Source organism: Bos indicus x Bos taurus, chromosome 11 (assembly GCF_003369695.1).
Source record: "Bos indicus x Bos taurus breed Angus x Brahman F1 hybrid chromosome 11, Bos_hybrid_MaternalHap_v2.0, whole genome shotgun sequence".
Classification (NCBI taxonomy): domain Eukaryota; kingdom Metazoa; phylum Chordata; class Mammalia; order Artiodactyla; family Bovidae; genus Bos; species Bos indicus x Bos taurus.
This window is the reverse complement of record NC_040086.1, coordinates 101,129,815-101,149,040: the sequence shown is the minus strand read 5'-3', so window position 1 is coordinate 101,149,040 and position 19,226 is coordinate 101,129,815. Positions and strand designations below refer to the sequence as shown.

General features: G+C 45.8%; 1 protein-coding gene across 2 annotated transcripts in view; it reads left to right on the top strand.

Annotated features, from left to right (window-relative positions):
- The window catches only part of MED27 (mediator complex subunit 27), a 240,480-nt gene that overhangs the window by 124,765 nt on the left and 96,489 nt on the right, over positions 1-19,226 (top strand). For both annotated transcript variants that reach the window (XM_027556630.1, XM_027556629.1), the window contains exon 4: positions 15,228-15,321. In XM_027556630.1, the coding sequence (XP_027412431.1) occupies positions 15,228-15,321 (94 nt within the window). The remainder of the gene's footprint in view (positions 1-15,227; positions 15,322-19,226) is intronic.

The window sequence follows — 19,226 nt, the reverse complement described above, 5'->3', positions numbered from 1 at the left end:
GAGGCTCTTAAATCTGTCTTTTGGAAGAGTTTGTGAAAGTCACTCAGTTGTATCCGACTCTTTGAGGTCCCATGGACTATTCAGTCCATGGAATTGGGCTCTAGGCCAGAATACTGGAGTGGGTAGCCTTTCCCTTCTCCAGGGGATCTGTTGGTTCATTATGTTTAGTAGGGCCTCACTTGTGGCTTAGTGGTAAAGAATCTGTCTGCAGTGCAGGTGTGGATTCGATCCCTGGGTCAGGAAGATCCCCTGTAGAAGGAATTGGCAAGCCTCTCCAGTATTCATGCCTGGGAAATCCCATAAACAGAAGAGCCTGGCGGGCTACAGTCCATGGGTCAAAAAAGAGTCAGACATGACTTAGCGACTAAACAAACAAAAACTGTATGTTGGTAACCATATGTTTAGGACCTGAAGAGACTCAGAAGGTCTGCGTTCTAATCCCAGCTTTGCCTACAGCCACCTAGAAGGCTTTATCCAAACCCGTCAGTTTCCGTGCCCCAGTTTTGTTTCCAAAGAGTAAAGAATTTGGATTAGCCATTCTCCTACGTGCATTCTAGCTCTGGAATTATATGATTTGTGGGAGGGGGGCTATTATTCCGATTCTTAAATCTGTCAACTCTTGGAATGTATTTCCAAAGAGGGAGATAAACTAAAGTACCTTCCTTTTCATGGGGGAAAAAAGTGCTGGAAGTGACATTCTCCACCTTGTCATCTCAGAAAGTGAGCAGAAAACCTTTTAGTCTTAGAGCGTTCAAGTCCCAGTGGACACGTATGGACTCTGCCAGCCTAGATGAGAAGCGATCGTGGAAAGCAGAGTCTCCCCGCCAACACACATGGGATTCCTTGGCTAGTTAATGAAGGTGGGAGTTCTGATCTGGACCCTGCTGCCTTCATTAGGCCTTGGAACACAGAGGCTGATGGTCAGTGATCATTTACAGTAGAAATCTGTTTAAAACAAAACAAAAAAACAGCCCTATTTCCCAGACTTGTTAGCAGGCGCTTAGAACCTTCCTGAAAATGATGAAAAGTTTCTGGGTCATGCTAATCAAGCCTAAACACTTTACATTGCTTAACAACAAGTAACATGCCCCTGTTTGGAACTCAACAAAGAAAGCAAGCTTTGAATTAAGACTGGGAAATGTCAGAGAGCGTGGCAGGCAGGGAAGAAGTGCTGTTGTCTGGGTGTGCTGTGTATTACCCAGCGCCACCTTCCAGAAAGCCCGCCTTTCTTTTCTCCAAAACAGTCGCCATTGTGTTGACTTCTTGCCCGCCGCAGCAGATGCAGAGCGTTTTCAAAGGCATGTGATGGGTTTAAGGGTCAAGAGTTTTGCCCAGTGGGTAAAACCCTCACTTATACCGGAGGGTTAAAAGTGTTGAAAAGCGGGAGTTTAACCTCCTGTTTTCTTCCTCCTTTAGATCAGAGCAGACCTCTCTGGTGGCACATTTCTCCCGTTCTCCTGAACTGTGGCAGGAATAATTCGGGTATAATTAGGCAGGTGTCAGGTTTAACCCTGAATGTCTCTACAGGCGGTCATTTCCGTGCCTCTCCTGGCAGCCTCTCTCCTCTACTAGCAATCCTTCTACTTGTAAAGTTTTGCCTAATATTTAACCTCAGTGTTCCCTGCTGGAACTCTCTTCTTATTCTCATCGACCAAGAATAATTGATCTGTCTTCACTCGGCGACTTCCTTTTGCATGTTTCAGGAGTAACCGTGTTATCTCTGTTAGAGACAGACTCTCTCCCCTTGTGAAGTCTTTGTACATCTTGCTTCCAAAAAGGATTACTCGGTGTGTTCATCTTCTAAGCATACTCTCCAATTTGTCGTCCATTTATTATCATGCACGTTGGTACTGCAGCTGTTTTTACCACGATGGACTGATTCTCTCTCCTTTTACACATAATTCTCCAGGTTCTGAGCGTTTGATTTGGACCCATTGTGTTGTCAACTCATTTGCAGGGTGATTCGCCAAGTCCTGTGTGTTGAGGACTGCTGTGAGATCCTAGCAGGAGAAACATGTTTCATCCCTATAAGCTGTGTCCCCAGCTTTTGAGCAGTCTGTTCTGCCCCCGGAAATACGTGTGTGTGTGTGTGCATGTAATGCATGTGCACACCTGTGCACACACACTCGCCTTGACAGGTCAGAGCTGCCTTACAGCCTTCATGGGTAATTGTATATGGGGATATTTGGAGCGTTACATGGAGTGACTTTTTCGACAAACAAACCTGAGTACATTTGCATCCGTTGGTTGTAGCAGGTCTTCTGTTTGTGAGAGTGGGCGTCTGAGGTTTGAGCATTTAAGGACCTGGATGTTTATACTCCTGGCTTCTATTCCTAAAGCCATTAGCATTCAAGTAAATGCTTGTTTTTATCTGTTTTATTCTGAGATCAAGTGAAAGATATATTTGTTATGTGCCCTTTAATTATGCATGCCCTCTGAGTATGTTACTCGCCACGTTAGGGCAGCCCACTCGGCCGCAGTAAATATTCATGTGTGAACTCTAGTGGAGAGAGTCCTTCCTGAAAATTTCCTTGATTACAGAATTGCTGTTTCTTGGGGTTTTTGTTAAGAGACTCATCTTGAGTCCTAAGACTTGGTTGTGGGAGTCCTTTCTAGTTACACGTTTCTTCAGACATTTCTAGAAACGGGCCCCACTAGACAGTGACAAAGGCAATGTGTTTTATGCCAGGACTATATATTTGAAGTAGTCCTGCTGTTAAAACTCTGATAAATTTTTACCAAAGTACAGTAGATTTCAGTTATTCACAAAGGTTAAGGAATAGGGTGTTCTGATTCATTGGATTTTCTATAATGATTACCGTATGTACCATTCAAAGACGGATAGTCTTTGGAAACTGTGAAATCACTTCTTTGTGTATGTACTAAGCTCTTAGGAAGTGGGTGCTGAATTGACTAGATTTGGAAGGACCTGTTGAGTTCATCTCGTCCAAAGAAGAGGAGACCAGAGCTGGAAGGGCTAGATGTTTTGCCCACTGTGGCCTCTGAGTGAGCGGGAACTAGGAGAGAGCCCAGATCTTTCCACACCCGACCCAGGATTCTTTCAGCCATGATTTGAAAGACTACTGCAAGATCTCTCAGTGTAGGGTAATATGATGAATGTTGAGTTGGCTCTGGTTCAGTGAGGCCATCATAATCCTGTAGGGGGTGCCCTCTCAGAGTGTGTTCAGGCTGCCTTAAGCATCGCCTGCTAAGGGTGGGATCCTAGACTCAGCTCCACTGGAGAACTATGTTCTGGTCCAGTTTTTCACTCCTTTTGAGGGTGGCAAAAGGAACTCTGGAGCTGGTGGCCATGCATGCTGGTGCCGGACTGAAAGCCATTTTATTTTCTGTGAAGGAGGCCTCTGTCTCTTGCTCATGTGGCAGATTCCCAGACACACATTCTTGTGCAGTCAGCGCCCAGGGTGATTGATCAGCACGGCCCTTGCTTCACCGTATTGCTGACCTAAACACCTCGCCCCTCTGAGGATGTGTATCCATATCCTGTTTTCAATAGCTCCAGATGTATGAGTGACAACAGATTTTTTAAGGTCCAAAGTGAAGATTCATTTAGAATTAAAAAAAAAAAACACCCCACAATCTACAAAGACAAGCAAAACCTTTCAAAACAAAGCTGTTTAATTACCTGGTTTATTTGAAGGGTGTTTCTAAACTCAGTCATTTTTAGTCTCTTACAGGATGTTTGCCATAATCTTTAGTCAGCTATTCTATTAGTTCCATATTTTTCTCTAAATAAACTCATTTTTTAAAACGTACCCTCATTCTAAGAAATAATGCCTGTGAAATCACAGGTTTTATTTGCTACTTACATGCTGTTCTATATGTTGTTGCTGTTGTTGTTCAGTGGCTAAGGCGTTTCCAACTCTTTGTGACTCCGTGGACTGCAGCGTGCCAGGCTCCTTTGTCCTCCACTGTCTCCCGGAGTTTGCTCAAATTCACATCCATTGAGTGGGTATTGTGTTCTGACCGTCTCATCCTCTGTCGCCCCCTTCTCCTTTTGTCTTCAATCTTTCTCAGTGTCAGGGTCTTTTCCAGTATACATATATTTAAGTTGAAAGTGTTCATCCATATGGGACGGCTCTCGTGGTCCAGCAGTTAAGACTCTGCATGTCCAATGGAGGACATGTGTGTTTGATTCCTGGTCAGAGAACTAAGATCCCGCATGTGCTGGTACAGCCATCAGTAAATAAATAATTTTTTTTTTTTTAAGGCAAATGTTTGTCCATACCACATACCAATCTGTGAGTGTCACGTCGCGTTGTGAAAATTGTCGCTCTGGGGCCAGTGTGAACTGGACAGTGGAGGGGAAAGCAGACTGTCGCTCGGCAGGGATCTGTGAAGGAGCGGTTTGTGTCTGCGGCGTGGAGGGCCATGGTGCATTTCAGGAGGAAGGAACCGCAAGAGGAGGAGCAAACTGCTTCTCAGGGAGGCAGATACTTTCATTATGATTCCATAATTCTGTTTAAATGCCATGAATTTCAAAACTAGCCACATCCCATGGTTATAACACCCCAGGAAATACTTGTTGACGAATGATGTTGCATTAAGTAAGCAGAGTGGCTGTAAAGTTGTACTTCATTACCAATTTAGAATAGTCATATCAGTCTTCTCAATTAATTGAACTGTTTTTCAGCTTTCTTACTCTAGCAGGAGAATTGCAGGGTTGGTTTTAATGTCGTAGGATTTGTTTGAGAAGAATCTTTATTGTTCCGGGAGGAGACTCCAGCAGAGGGACGATTTCCAGGGTGAGAGGTCTTTAGTAAAGGGACCAGCGGGTGTGGGAATCCCAGGGACCCGTGCAGTAATAGCCCAGGCCAGCCCTTCCCCTGCAGGAAGAGTTTGGTTACTGGAGCCCAAAGTGAGAGAGTGAGTGAGCTGTGAGCTGTGAGAGTGAGTGAGCTGTGAGCTCCAGGGGTCATTTTTGCAGCTCTGACATAGGTGACCAATTTAACAACTTGTTAATTGGTCTTGTTGGAAAGCTCAGTGTGGATTTTTGTTTGGGAATTCTTTCCCCCCTCTGTGTAACATGGAAGGGCTTGCAGAGGAGGTAGATCCCGAGTGAAACTGTAAATTCTTCCCTAAGCTTAATACGTTGTTTAAACATTTTGGGGAAAACTAGGACCCACCAGTATCTGAATGAATTTTTTAATGCAAGAAGAACAGAAGTTGAGGAAAACGTTTACCTCCTAGTTATTCAGTTCAATTCAGTCGCTCAGTCGTGTCTGACTCTTTGCAACCCCATGAATCGCAGCACGCCAGGCCTCCCTGTCCATCACCATCTCCCGGAGTTCACTCAAACTCACATCCATCGAGTCAGTGATGCCATCTAGCCATCTCATCCCCTGTCGTCCCCTTCTCTTCCTGCCCCCAATCCCTCCCAGCATCAGAGTCTTTTCCAATGAGTCAACTCTTCGCATGAGGTGGCCAAAGTACTGGAGTTTCAGCTTTAGCATCATTCCTTCCAAAGAACACCCAGGGCTGATCTCCTTCAGAATGGACTGGTTGGATCTGCTTGCAGTCCAAGGGACTCTGAAGAGTCTTCTCCAACACCAGAGCTCACAAGCGTCAATTCTTCAGTACTCAGCTTTCTTCACAGTCCAACTCTCGCATCCATACATGACACGGGAAAAACCATAGCCTTGACTAGACAGACCTTTGTTGGCAAAGGAATGTCTCTGCTTTTGAATATGCTATCTAGGTTGGTCATAACTTTTCTTCCAAGGAATAAGTGTCTTTTAATTTCATGGCTGCAATCACCACCTGCAGTGATTTTGGAGCCCCAAAAAATAAAGTCTGACACTGTTTCCACTGTTTCCCCATCTATTTCCCATGAAGTGATGGGACCAGATGCCGTGATCTTAGTTTTCTAAATGTTGAGCATCCTAGTTATTAATATAAAATAAAACCAAAAAATGTATTCACTTTTCTGCCCCTTCCTGTAGCCTACAAACTTTGCACTTTAATTTTCCTCCTGACAGGAGAATCGAAGGAACTTTAACTTAGCTGTCCTGGTTTTTCTGAAGGAAGATGCCTTGTAACCAAATGAAATGTAAGCCCTGAGAGGGTGGAAACCACCAGAGCATCCCTGTGTCCCTGGGCCCAGTGAGGCACCAAGTGGGTATTTACTAAACGATTGGGAGAGAGAAAATCATACACTGATTATATTTTGTCAGTACGCTACCTCTCACTTTCTCAGTTATCTTCTAAAGTCTGGGGAATGAGAAAGGGGCAGTCTGCCTTTTCCGTGCGGTCCTCCCAGACCTGTAAAGTACCGCAGGGGGCACGGCAGGGAAACCCTGGGGTGGGGATCAGAGAGGTCCAGTCTGAGGCCGGCTCAGCCACTCTGTGCTGTCACCTCGAACAGGTCACTTAACCTCCTTTTTTCTGTTGTTTATAAAGCAGGAGTTTTGCACTTGCCCTTCTTGTTTTACAGACTTAGTGAGGGATCAAACAAGATAAAGAACACACAAGTGCCTTGGAAACTGGAAAATAAGGCCTGCTTTCCTGCTCAGCCTGACTCCTCCAGCAGAAAGCACAGGCTGGACCCATCCCTCCAGAGAAAGTCTGCTGGGAGCCAGCTAATACGATATTTTTTTTTAATTAATTTATTTTTAGCCAGTGAGTGAGTTGTGTCTGAGCGACTTTGCGACCCCATGGATTATAGTCTCCCAGGCTCGTCTGGCCATGGGATTTCCCAGGCAAGAATACTGGAGTGGGTTGCATTTCCTTCTCCAGGGATCGAACACGGGTCTCCTGCATTGTAGGAATTGCTTTACATTATTCTGTTGGTTTCTGCCATACATCAACATGAATCAGCCATAGGTGACACACACATGTCCCCTCGCTTGTGAACCTCCATCCCACCTTTCATTCCAGTTTTGTTTTTTTTTTAATCCTTAGATACTTAAGATCATTCCCTGAACACAGTAATTATTGACAACTGTAGACATTCATTAAATATTTGTTAATAGATACAATAGGGATAGTTTACAAACTAAACTCGTTACCTCTCCTCTTTTTTAGTCCATGTGCTGCTGAAGTGAGCGCTACCTCTCTGTTTTGATGGTTTAGTCACTCAGTCCTGTCCCACTCTTTGTAACCCCAGGGACTGTGCCCACCAGGCGCTTCTGTCCATGGGATTTCCCAGGCAAGAATACTGGAGTGGGTTGCCATTGCCTCCTCCAGACGATCTTCCCGACCCAGGGATCAAACCCATGACTCCTGCATTGCATGTGGATTCTTTACCACTCAGCCACCAGGGAAGCCCAAGGCACTCAATAAATATTTGTTAATAAATATAATAGGGATAGTTACAAACTAGGATAGTATAGGAAAAATTCTGTCTTGTGATGGTGTTTGCTATGTGTTCCAGTTTGTACATAACCAGGGTTTACTAGGCTGCTTGTACCTAATAGAAGAAGAGAGGTTAGACTCTGTATGAGTCTAGGTGGTGAGTGCACATTTATTTCACCTTATGGAAATGGAGGTGGCTTTTGTTTGCCTGCCCAGGTGATTCTTCAGGTTACACACCGATGTAGTTCAGAGTTCATCGGCTGTTCAGGGAGAAGAGGAAGAAGCTGCTCTTCTACATCCGTGGCCTGGCTGCAGCTCCCCTCCAAGGAAGCATGCCTTCCTGATCTGTATCTCCTTAGGTGTTGAGTTTCCATAAAGAAATTTTGAAGTTTTGAGTGTCTTTTCTTTCCTATGGTAAGAAACAGATCCTCAGGTCTATTACTTATTTATCTTTGGCTGTGTGGGCTCTTTGTTGTGGCACAGCAGGAGGTGTTCACACCTTAGGGCTTAGTTGCACGTGGGATCTTAGTTTCCCAGCTAGGGCTTCGAACCTGTGACCCCTGCATTGGAAGGTGGATTCCTAACCACTGGAGCTCCAGGGAAGTCCCTGTGTGTCTTTTCTTGAAGGGGACTAACAGTAGGCAGGCCGCTAGGTGGGTAGAAGTGGTAAGGGAGTGGGTGCAGTGAGAGAGAGTAGAGGAATCTAAGCTGCTCTTCTTGTCTGTAACTCATCTGCTGCTTACGACTTCCCTCATAGCTCAGTAGGTAAAGAATCTGCCTGCAATGCAGGAGACCCAGGTTCGATTCCTAGGTCAGGAAGATCCTCTGGAGAAGAAAATGGCAACCCACTCCAGTATTCTCACCTGAGGATAGAGGAGCCCATTAGGCTATAGGCCATGGGATCTCAAGAGTTGGACACGACTTAGCGACTAGACCACCATCTGCTGCTTAGTTGCTTCAGTCATGTCTGACTCTGTGCGAGCCCATGGACTGTAGCCCACCAGCCTCCTCTGACCTTGGGATTCTCTGGTCAAGAATACTGGAGTGGGTTGCCGTGTTCTCCTCCAGGGGATCTTCCCAACCCAGGGATCGAAGCCACGTCTCCTGCAGTGGGGTAGGCAGATTCTGTACCACTGAGCCACCACCAGCTGCTACTGCTGCTAAGTCGCTTCAGTCGTGTCTGACTCTGTGCGACCCCATAGACAGCAGCCCACCAGGCTCCCCCGTCCCTGGGATTCTGCAGGCAAGAACACTGGAGTGGGTTGCCATTTCCTTCTCCAATGCATGAAAGTGAAAAGTGAAAGTAAAGTCGCTCAGTCGTATCCAACTCTTAGTGACCCCGTGAACTGCAGCCCACCAGGTTCCTCTGTCCATGGGATTTTCCAGGCAAGAGTACTGGGGTGGGGTGCCATTGCCTTCTCTGCTGAGCCACCAGGGAAGCACCCAACTCATCTGGTCTTCCTTCTTAATGTACAGTTAGAGAACAACCAAACTCCTTTTATAGACATGTCGATTCAATATTTTACAAACCTAAGAAGTTTGACCAAATTGGGAGGAGTGAGCAAGTTTGACCTAAGTTCCCAATCCTGTTTCTTCATCATATTGAGATTAATAGTTGGAGTTTCAGGCAATCTCATTCTCACAAAGTAATTAAACAAACCCCTTTCTGTTTTCACCCACCAGCAAAGTCCACTCGGTCTCATCATTTTTGGACAGGTGTAGAGGAAAATCTTAAATCAATTTCAGATGGTGTAAATTGCTCCCTTTTTGTTATCTCCTGGGCATCACCCTTTCCCCAAGAAGGTGGTTTATTAATCTATGCATCCCTAACTTTCAGGTTTTGTATGGGGGAGAAAATGAACAGCATGTGTTGTGTGCCCCGTGTGGGGTAAATGCTATTTAAATATCTGGTTCGAGCTGCTAAGCATCTCACTAACACGGGATCACTGGCCAGAGTCCAGCTTTGTTGGTTGTTTTTTTTCTTTTGAGGAGGGGTCAGACTTTATAGAGAGCTAAGCCATCTGTCCAGCAAGTTATTTTAAGGCTTTAATGACAAATGCTTTGCCATGTATTTCATTGTGCAAGGGAGAGAACTAACATTTTACAAAACCGGTATCTTTAGAAATGTCTTCCACGTTCTGTCTTGCTATCGTTTGGGGGTATTGTGATCCCGATTTGGTAGCACGCATCTTTGTACTAATGTTTTTGCAGAATTAATTAGTTCATTAGAAGCAGCATTTGAAAACTGGCATGTTGATAACGCAGTGTACATCTTCAGAAGGCTCCTGCTTCCAGGAGGCATCGAGCTTCTCCTAAAACAGATGCAGGGGTTTTGTAGCCACGTCTTAGGCAGTAAGACTTGGAAGCGTCTCCTGCCTGCTTTGAGGTTGCTTCCGTGGGGCTCTGTGGCTGCTGCTGGTAGTGATATTGCTGGCTAAGATGATGAACTCCTCAACACCTCAGATCTTCATCTGCTAAAGAGAACTTTGTGTTGAGTCGTTTCATAACTGCCCGACTGGTATTTGCATAGCTTACTTCGAATGTCCTGTCTCTTTCTTGGGCACATATTTGAGGAGTGTCTGGTGGGTGCCAGGTACAGTTGGCCATGTGCTGGGATTCCGCCTTTCTAAAGAAGGCAGAAATGTGATTCCATGGAGAGACCTGTTGGGGAGATAGACATTAAACAAATAATCACCCGGAAAAGTTGCTTAATTACAGCTGGGACGGGAGACACAGAGAGGATTAAAAGGTGCCACAGAGGTGAGATGAAGGCCACTGAGTGGTGGGGGGCCCAGCCCAAAGCTGAGCATAGAGGTGAGATGAAGGCCACTGAGTGGTGGGGGGCCCAGCCCAAAGCTGAGCTGGGTGTGGGGTGGGGGGGTTACCAGACGGATCCTCCAGGCAGAGAATGCAGAGCGCGTTGCAGGGCGCTGCGAGCCTGCTGGGGTCATGGGGGGAGGAGGCGGGGCCAGACCAGCACCTGGACTTGGCCCTCCTAGGACTTGAGGTTGAGTTCACCGCTGACTTATGCCTTAAGGGGTGATGCAGAAGGCAGGGGCTCTTTCTTCATAGAAGCACGGAGTTTCCGTAAAGCCCAGGTGTGACGTGGCTGTCAGGGAGGAAAGGTTTCCTTACTGTCAGGTGACCTCTACGGTCAGAGAAGTAGGTTTTTGCCTTTGTTGAAAAGATTAGCAGTGAGAGGCAGTAGTTTAAGAACAAACATTAACCTTGGGCTCCAACGTGGAGCCATGACTTTAAGATAATCAGAGCTAGGAGATCCGGTGTGCCCCATGCAGCACTCCAGTGCGTTCACTTGTGGGCTGATGAACATGTGTTTCTAAGATGAAGACGGCTTCATTGAAAAATACTACAATTTACCATTCAGAAAGGAACAAAGAGGAAAACCAGGCGCCTCATTCTAGAACAGGTCCAGAGCAGCTATTCTGAACTTGGGGTCCATGAATGGTCTTTAAGGGACCTATAAACTGCAGAAAATTGTATGGAAAACTGTGTGTAGACATGTATTTTTGTTTTCAGCACCTTCTGAAAGGAATCTGTGATCCAAGAAAGAGTTAAAAGCACCGATAAGCCGGAAGCCTAATAGTCTTTTATGTGTTTGCAGAAAGCCTTAGATTTCAGAGGAAGCGCCTGTATGTGGCTTCACAAGGCTCAAGACTGAAGGCGGGGGAATTGGGTGAAGACGCTGGTCAGTGGGTTGGAAGCAGCCTGGTAGTCCAGTAGTGAGTGGGGCTGCCTTGTGAGCCGTGCTCCAGGATGGTGGACTTAAGCAGACCACCTCTTGGAGATGTTGTTAAGTCCCTAGAGTGACAGGGACGTTGAGTAAGAGGACCTCTGGGGTCCCAGTGTTAATTCTCTGATTAAAGACACTTAGAGAAGGAGGCCAAGCTCCTTGAAGAAAATCAGAAGAGAGCAAGGTTTATAGGGCTTCAGAGATGAACATTAGGAGCCTGAGAATGGCGTGATTGTTTCTGATGAAGCAGAGATGTGGCAAGAGTTGAGACTGAAACTTGGTGCTAAGGATGCCTTTGGAAACCCTGAGAAGGAACCGTCAGATGCGCTAAGGAAATTGAATCAGAAACCATTGAGAGTCTGACTGTAACGGGGGGAGGGCAGGCCAGGGAAACGAAATTCTCTTAATTGCTGAAAGATTCATTTTCTACCTGAAAATACTGAAGCTATGAATCACACCTTGATCTGAACCTGTGATTTCTAGGAGTTTATGTTTCTAAAAGTCTGGTTCTTGGCCCAGCCAGCCCGCGGATGGGCTGCGTGCTTCATGGAGGGAGAACGAAGCAGCTCTCCGTTTTCGAAAGGCCTCTGTAATGTAAATAGGAACAGCAATCTTTCCAAGTTATTACCCTGTTAACAGGTTGACAGATATGTGCAAATTGTGACTCACTGCTCAATTTGGCACTAAATTAATGTCGTTCCGCACCACGTCTGCTCAAGTGTAAACTAGTCACCGCTGCTGTGTTAGCGCTTGTTTGTCTATATTTCAAAGGTAAAAATTAAAGTAATTCGATCCTGCCGCAGAGCGGAGTGGAACATATGGTGGTGTGTGGGAGGGCGGGGAGCGCACTGTTCCTACCTGTCCTGGCCCTTCACGCCCAGCTCTGCACGCACTGGCATGGCTGGCGGGGCACACCGGCCGGGGGATGCTGCCAGAGAGGAAACCAGGACCCCCTGCCAGGCCAGCCCCCAGCCCCGGCAGAAAGAAAATGTCATCTCCTCAGCCTCCAGCTTTTTAGCTTGCCGTTCCAAGCTTTCCTTATTTCTGTCAAGTCACTAGTGGTGGATTTGCGTTTTGAAGGTTGGGTCTACTTGAAAATGAAATGTTTTGCTTCTTTGCTTCTAGGATTTAGACACTGTTTTCCTCAGTGAAAGATGCAGCTGACTTTTTCTCTTTTTGGCAAATACATAATGTCACCTGTAAAAAGGAAATTTGCATCTCCTTTATGTTAGGCACGGGAAGGAAAAACAGTCTCCTTGAAATGCATTTGTGCTTAATAAAATCTTTGGATCGAGCTTGCTGAGCTTTATCTGAGATCACTGGTTGGAGAGGGAACAAAAACTACTGCCCCAGACCTCTCTACTTCCCTGTGTCCACGTTAGATATTTCTCCTAGGAACTCTTTTTCTCCCTCCATGGCCTTCCTTTGCAAGTAAAGAGTTCACATATAAAGGATTCCAGAAATGGCCAGAAACATTTATCGTCTGCCCTTTCAGAACGCTGGCTCCTGCTGAAAGCAGGTCAGGTAGTTGGCTTAGTATCCTGGAAGTCTACACCCTGAACTTGGTTCTGGAATCATCACCTAGCCTATCTATCCCCCAAAGTTCTTAGCCTATTAGAGACACGAGTGTTCTAGAAAGTATTCCCTTCAAGGTGAACAGTACACGGGAGAGCAGATTAGGATACCTTTGTGCTGAAGTTCTGCACGTTCATTTGCATTTTGCTGTCCAGAGCTATGATGGCTATTGATTGAGGATTCGTTCAGAAGGCATTGCCAGCCCCCCTCCCCATTAGCATATACTTAGCAATGACCTCCGTCCACACAGGACAGCAGGTTTTTGCTTCCTGCTGAGTCTGAAAGAACAGAGTTTAAGCCATACACATAGAGTTAGCAAAGAAGTATGTAAATGCAGAGATGTTTCCAGTGACCTGGTGTCAACTTTTGACATGAATCTTGCCACATGTCTTCCACCATCTCCAGAAACAGGAGGTAGTAATGAAAAATGTGTTCATTTCCTCCTCTCTTCATCTTTTCATCTCCTTGTAGCATTTAAGCTGAGAGCTGAGGTTGTGCATCCGGAAGCTGTAAATCTAGGAAGGACCATGGACATGATGTCTTTGTCAGTCTTCCTCTCAGCCATCCAGGAAAGATTGTTTCTTAACCATTTTCAAAGTCCACAGAAATAGGGCCTTGTAGGGCCCTGCCTTTAAGCAGTACCTCTTACACCTCTTGTTCTTTCTGAGCTAGTTTGCTTTTTAGTGCCACAACCTCCTCTTATGGTCCTTTCTCAAGGTGGAAGATGACTGTGTGGTACCTGAGTTTGTTAAAGTTATTTACATGCTTGAAGAATACGTTGAGTCTTCCTGCAGGCAGCCCTCTTCTGCAGGGGCAAGTAGCCTTGAAGGCTTCTCCACCTCTTTTCACACATCTTTGCTCTGGTCTTCCTAGCATCACTCCTCAGCACTGGGCCTTCTGGAGTTCTCCTCCTTTGTCAGCTTGAAGTCTAAAGCTGCATGGAGCATTCTCTAAGGAAAACCTGATAAGTTAATCAGCAAGATTACTTTCTAACTTCCCACAGTTGGTATGTTGATATTCACAGCATTGTGTTGTCTGCTCTCTCTTGTGAGCGCCAGGTTTCACACTAAAGTCTGTTCATGTTGCGAGTGGAGAGCTAATCTCTCTCTTTCCCCAAGAGAACATATCTTTTACATGTCCCTGATCTAATAGACATGTAATTTGTCATACCCGACGGGTATAAAATCAAATGTTAAAGCCTTAACAGGTAGTTTTGAGTCTCAGCTGTTGTGTTCTGCAGCCCCTTTGTGTCATGTGACTGTGGACAGTGAGCACGAGTGCTGCTGTGATTCTCCTCTCAGGGGGTCTGAACCAGACCCAGCCCTAGCTCTGCTCAGGCTGTGGGTTGGCATAGCCTCAGTGGGCTTCCACTGGGGTGGTGGAGGCGGGAGGGAGTCTTCCTGCAAAGAGAGGACATCTTTGCAGACTACCCATAATGCCCATGATAGTCCAGTGAGAGTGTTTATAATTTTTGAGGTTTTAGTGTATGCCACGCTGAGTGCTTAGTGTCGGTAATCTCAATGATTATTAAATCTTAAGAGATACAAGTTCCATTTGGGTCAGAAAAACAGAAGACTGCCTTTCAGAGGAATGTTTCCAGAAAAAAAATGTAAACTGATAGAGTGTCTGATATGTTTGACCATAGTGAGAGAAGTTTTAGAGTCAGGCAGAGAGTTTTAAGGGAAAAAATTGTAATAGGTACATAGAAAACTAATCAAGTAAAAATTCAGTAAGACAAAAATAACTGTAAATTACCCATGAGCCACTGTGTGGCTCAGTTATTAAAAACATATGCAGATGGGATGTCCCTGACAGTCCAGTGGTTGAGACTTCGCCTTCCAAAGCAAGGGGTGTGGGTTCAATCCCTGGCCATGGAGTTAAGATAGTCTGCATGCCTCGTGCAAAAAAAAACCCAAAACATAAAGCAGAAACAATACTGTAACAAATTCAATAAAGACTTTAAAAAAATTCCCTTAAAAAAATAAGCAAATATTTTAGAATGTGAACAATAAATACTGATTTAAGCAAAAATTGTGATGTAATTTGAATTCATTAGCCGCAAACCAGAAAAATGGGAATGACTTCAGGTATTTAAAACAGAAGGAATTTAATCCAGAGAATTGACTGTTGAGGTGATTGAGATAAGAAGGAAACAGGAAACAAGAAGCAAGCAGAGGTGAGCAAAACAGGAAGCCACTTCCACCCCTAAATCAGGGGACAGAGGGAGGGGCCCCGTGGCCAGGAGGGCGGTGGAATTAAATTCTGATCTATAGAGGAAAGCCACAAGGTCATACCTTAAAATGAAAGACCAAGAACTGGCATTAAAAATACATCACATGGAAATGCGGAGGTAAATAGCAAAAGAAATCACTAAAAAAAAATGGATGGTTCTGGAAAACAAGAGGAGGAACTAGGGAGTCATATTTTTGCTTTAAAAAAAAAAAAAAAAAGCCTCATAAATCCCACTGGCCTTCTTAAAAATGCATTTCACTAATGAAAACTTAAACTGAGAAGAGAAGCCTCTGGTGCACTGTAGATTTTTCTCTCTCAGTTGGGGCTCCAGCTCTTACACATTGTTTCTTCCTCTCAGATATGTTGACGACGTGATTAGCCGCATCGACCGGATGTTCCCTGAAATGACCATCCACTTGTCCAGACCCAATGGGACATCCGCCATGCTTCTGGTAAGTTCTGTCTGACCTGTCTGTAGGGACATGTGCATGTTTCTGTGTTGTCGGAGCTCAGGAATGGAAATTCAGTCCCAGTTAGATGGTGAAGAGTGTGTTTCTTCTCCTTACTGGCATTCTCTAGGTTAAAAATTCTGAATGCTGATTCCTTGCTTTTGAATGAAATCCCAGAGCCCATCTAAGAGTTCCCAGACAGGAAGTACAGTGTAAGACTCCCTCACCTATCAGTTTATGAGTTTTGGTGAATCTGTTTTGTAGTATCCCAAAGACAATGGAAATGCTCATCTGTTGGATCCTGCTGATAAAAACAGCCTCTTAAAACAAAAACAGGTTTTATAGGAAGTCATTTATAAAATTCATTCTGTATTTGAAGCAAGTGTCTGTGACCTTACCACTGACGGTTTCTGATTTTGTTGTTTCTGATGTGACTCTGCTCTGAGCAAGTTGGCCCTGTGACCTCACCACTGATGTTTGTATTCGCATAAATTCACCAAAGACAGGTGTGTTTGAGACTTCAGTGATGAGATGTTTTTCTGGTGCTCTGTGTCCTAATACACACTTGAAGAGCACAGATATTGAGGAGCCTCCACATTTGCAAAAAAGGAGCATTAACTGAGTGAGAGCAAGGTATTTGATGGTCATCATGGAGGCAAGCTTCAGGATTGAGTGTTTTTTACGTCTCGCCAGCACTGCTGCTCTGGGGCCTAGTGTGAATTTCTTGGACTTCAGCATTTTACTTTTGTGAACTTTTATAAATATCCAGTCACCCAGGATGAGTGACTATTCACTCAGTCCATTTACCTGAAGAGGACAGACTTATTGTGTGCGTAAATAACTTTGCTTGTTTGTGGCTGTGCTGGGACTTCATCGCTGGGCAGACTTTTCTCTTGCTATGGTGGGTGGGGCTGCTCTCTAGTTGCAGTGCGCTGGCTTCTCAGTGCAGTGACTTCTCTCGTTACAGAGCACAGGCTGTAGAGCACGAGGGCTTCAGTAGCCGTGGTGCATGGGCTTAATTGCTCCAAGGCATGTGGGATCTTCCAGATCGGGGACCGAAGCCATGTCTCCTGCACTGGCAGGCGGATTCTGCACCACTGAGCCACCAGGGAAGCCCCTCTCTTAAGAGGGGGAAAAGACATAGGATTATTAAATGGGTGGGATTTCATGTGAGAAAAAATTAAGTGACATTCATCTGGGTGACATGCTACTTTTCTTTAAAATTCTTCCAGTTAAAAAATATAGTGAATGAGATAACATGGTGTTCTTTCACTCGAAAAAGAAAACAGTTTGTACCTGTCTACAAAACATGCGGTATTTTCTGCCCCCTGTTAAAGGTACAGATTGTCTACATGTTAAGATCCTCTAAACCCAGTGGCCAAAACATAAATCCTGCTCCCAGGATGCTTGACAGGGACCAAAGAGTTAATGAAGATAAAAACGAAAGCGTCTGCAGCGAGATAGGTTTGCTCAGATTATTTCTGGGTCGTTGGGCTTCCATTTCCTGATGAAGGTAGGAATTTGGCGTTGATGGGAATGAGCAGAGAGAACAGGATTCTGGGTAAACAGGGTTAAGATATTAGAGTTACTTCCACGTGAGAGAGTGGGCTTTTATTTCACCGTGACCTGTCAGACTCATCTGCTTTCTCACCAAGCTTCTCTTTTAATAGGCTGATGAGAGTTTAGGGGCTTGAGTCAAGGGCAGAATTCTATTTTATACACACCATTTTGACTGCCATGAGTGGCTAATTCAGATCACTGTGCATCTGGCCAGCTAGCTGTCATCTTCCCCAGTTGACATGGGAATTCACACGAGGTGGGGCCTATTTACAGGAAGAACACTGGGTGATCTGATTCAGAATCAGATTGCCAGGTGGATAATCATACTTTTAACATGATGGCTTTATTTGGCTTTTACTTTTAAAAGATGGTATTTTATTAGATGGCAGGTTTCTGTTCCACTGCTGCCACCCACGTCTCTGAGGTCGAAAGGAATTTTCCCTGGGGTGGAGAGCAGGACCGGGGCCTGCCACCTCCCCTCCTACCCTTGCCAGTCGCCTCTTCCCTGGGGCGGTGGAGGAGGTGTGGGGCCCGTGCTGTAGGCAGTGGGGAACCACTGCATGAAGTTCAGGCAAGAGGTCAAAGCTGTTTTCTGGAGCGTCTTCTGAAGTGAGCTTTGTGAATCTGGGAGGCAGGTACCCTGAGAGTTTGGGAGGCAAGTGAGATTGAAGGGGAGGCCAGCCAGGCTTCCGTGAGTACAGGCAACAGAAGCCTCCTCTGATGAACTTAAAGACGAAAAGCCTTGCCTTTTGTCTTTGTTTTGCTCTTTACTGATGCTGGCTGGTCACAGACATGAAGATAGAGCTGCTCTGTCAGGAAGAAGAGAAAGCAGGATGGCTCCAGGGTGTCAGGAGCAGGACTGCATCCCTGGGGACCCTGTGGCCCAAGTGATTGGGCATCAGCTGCCTTCCATCCTTTTGCCCATGCCTGTACTCATGCATCCAGGGAGAACACTGCCGCTGGCCTAACCTGGGGTTGGGGGGGGGGGGTCCTGCTTTGGTAGGCCCCCAGAACCACCGTGGAGTAGAGGGGGTCATTCCCCCCAGGGAAGGGAAGCAGGGCCAAGAAAGCAGCAATCGCTGACACAGTAAGTGTCCCCGTCCCTGAGGAGGCTGGGGTTTACCTAGCCTCATCTCCTCTCACCCTCATCATGCCCTCGAGGGAGGCAGCACCGATTGTTTTCATTTTACAAGTGAGGAACCCGAGGTGGTGGTTTCTCCTGGGTCGTGGGGCCAGGACACTGCTCCCAAGCCTCCAGGATGCTCCTTGCTCCCATCCCTGATTGTAGTTCATGGTGGTGCTGAGTGAGATTTGGACGACCAGGGGACTTCCCTGGTGGTCCAGTGGTTAAGACTCCAAGCTTGCACTGCAGGGGGCACGGATTCAATCCTTGGTCAAGGAACTAAGATCCCACATGCTGCACAGTGTGGCCAAAAAAAAAAAAGAAAAAAAGATTTGGATGACCAGAATTACCAGGCAGGTAATTTTTCCTTATTATTTTTTAAGTCATGTCATTTGTATGTCAGTTATAAAGTCTAATGTTGAACACCTGAGCTCACATCCAACCTAAGAAGCAGAGTATAACCACTGTGCTCTTCTCCTCAACCCCCACCCTTCCCAACAACATCACCACCATCCTGATAATCATCTCCTCTTCCTTTTCTAAGTGTGAGTTACCACGTGGACATGTATCCCCATATGTATCCCCGAGTAACGTATCATTGAGTTCTGTTGAATTTTGAACTTTATAAGAACAATATCATATTGTGTGATTGTTTCTAACATGCAGCCATGTTGGTGGTTGTGTGTGACAGTCTGATCATCTTCTTGGTTGTGTGATGGTTCAGTCTGTAACCATGCACACTTTATTCTTTCTCCAGTCACTGTGTGTTTGGGTGGTTTCTGGTTTTGCTTTTTAAATAATGGTAGTATAAGGACTTCCCTGGTGGTGCAGTGGATAGGAGTCTGCCTGCCAATGCAAGGGACACAGGTTCGATCCCTTTTCCGGAAAGATCCACATGTTGCGGGGCCACTAAGCCCGTGTACCGCAACTACTGATGCCTGCGCGCTCTAGGGCCCGTGAGCCACAGCTACTGAATCCTGTGCGCCCTAGAGCCAGCACATCGCGACTGCCGAGCCTGAGTGCTGCGACTCCTGAAGCCCACGCTCCTAGAGCCTTGCCCCACCAGCAAGAGAAGCCACTGCAATGAGAAGCCCACACACACAGAGATCCTCTGCAGCTGGAGAAAGCCCGCATGCGGCACCGAAGACCCAGCGCAGCCAGAAATAAGTTAAAGAAATAAATAGAGCCGTGTGTACGTGTCAAAAGTAAATAAATAAATAATGCT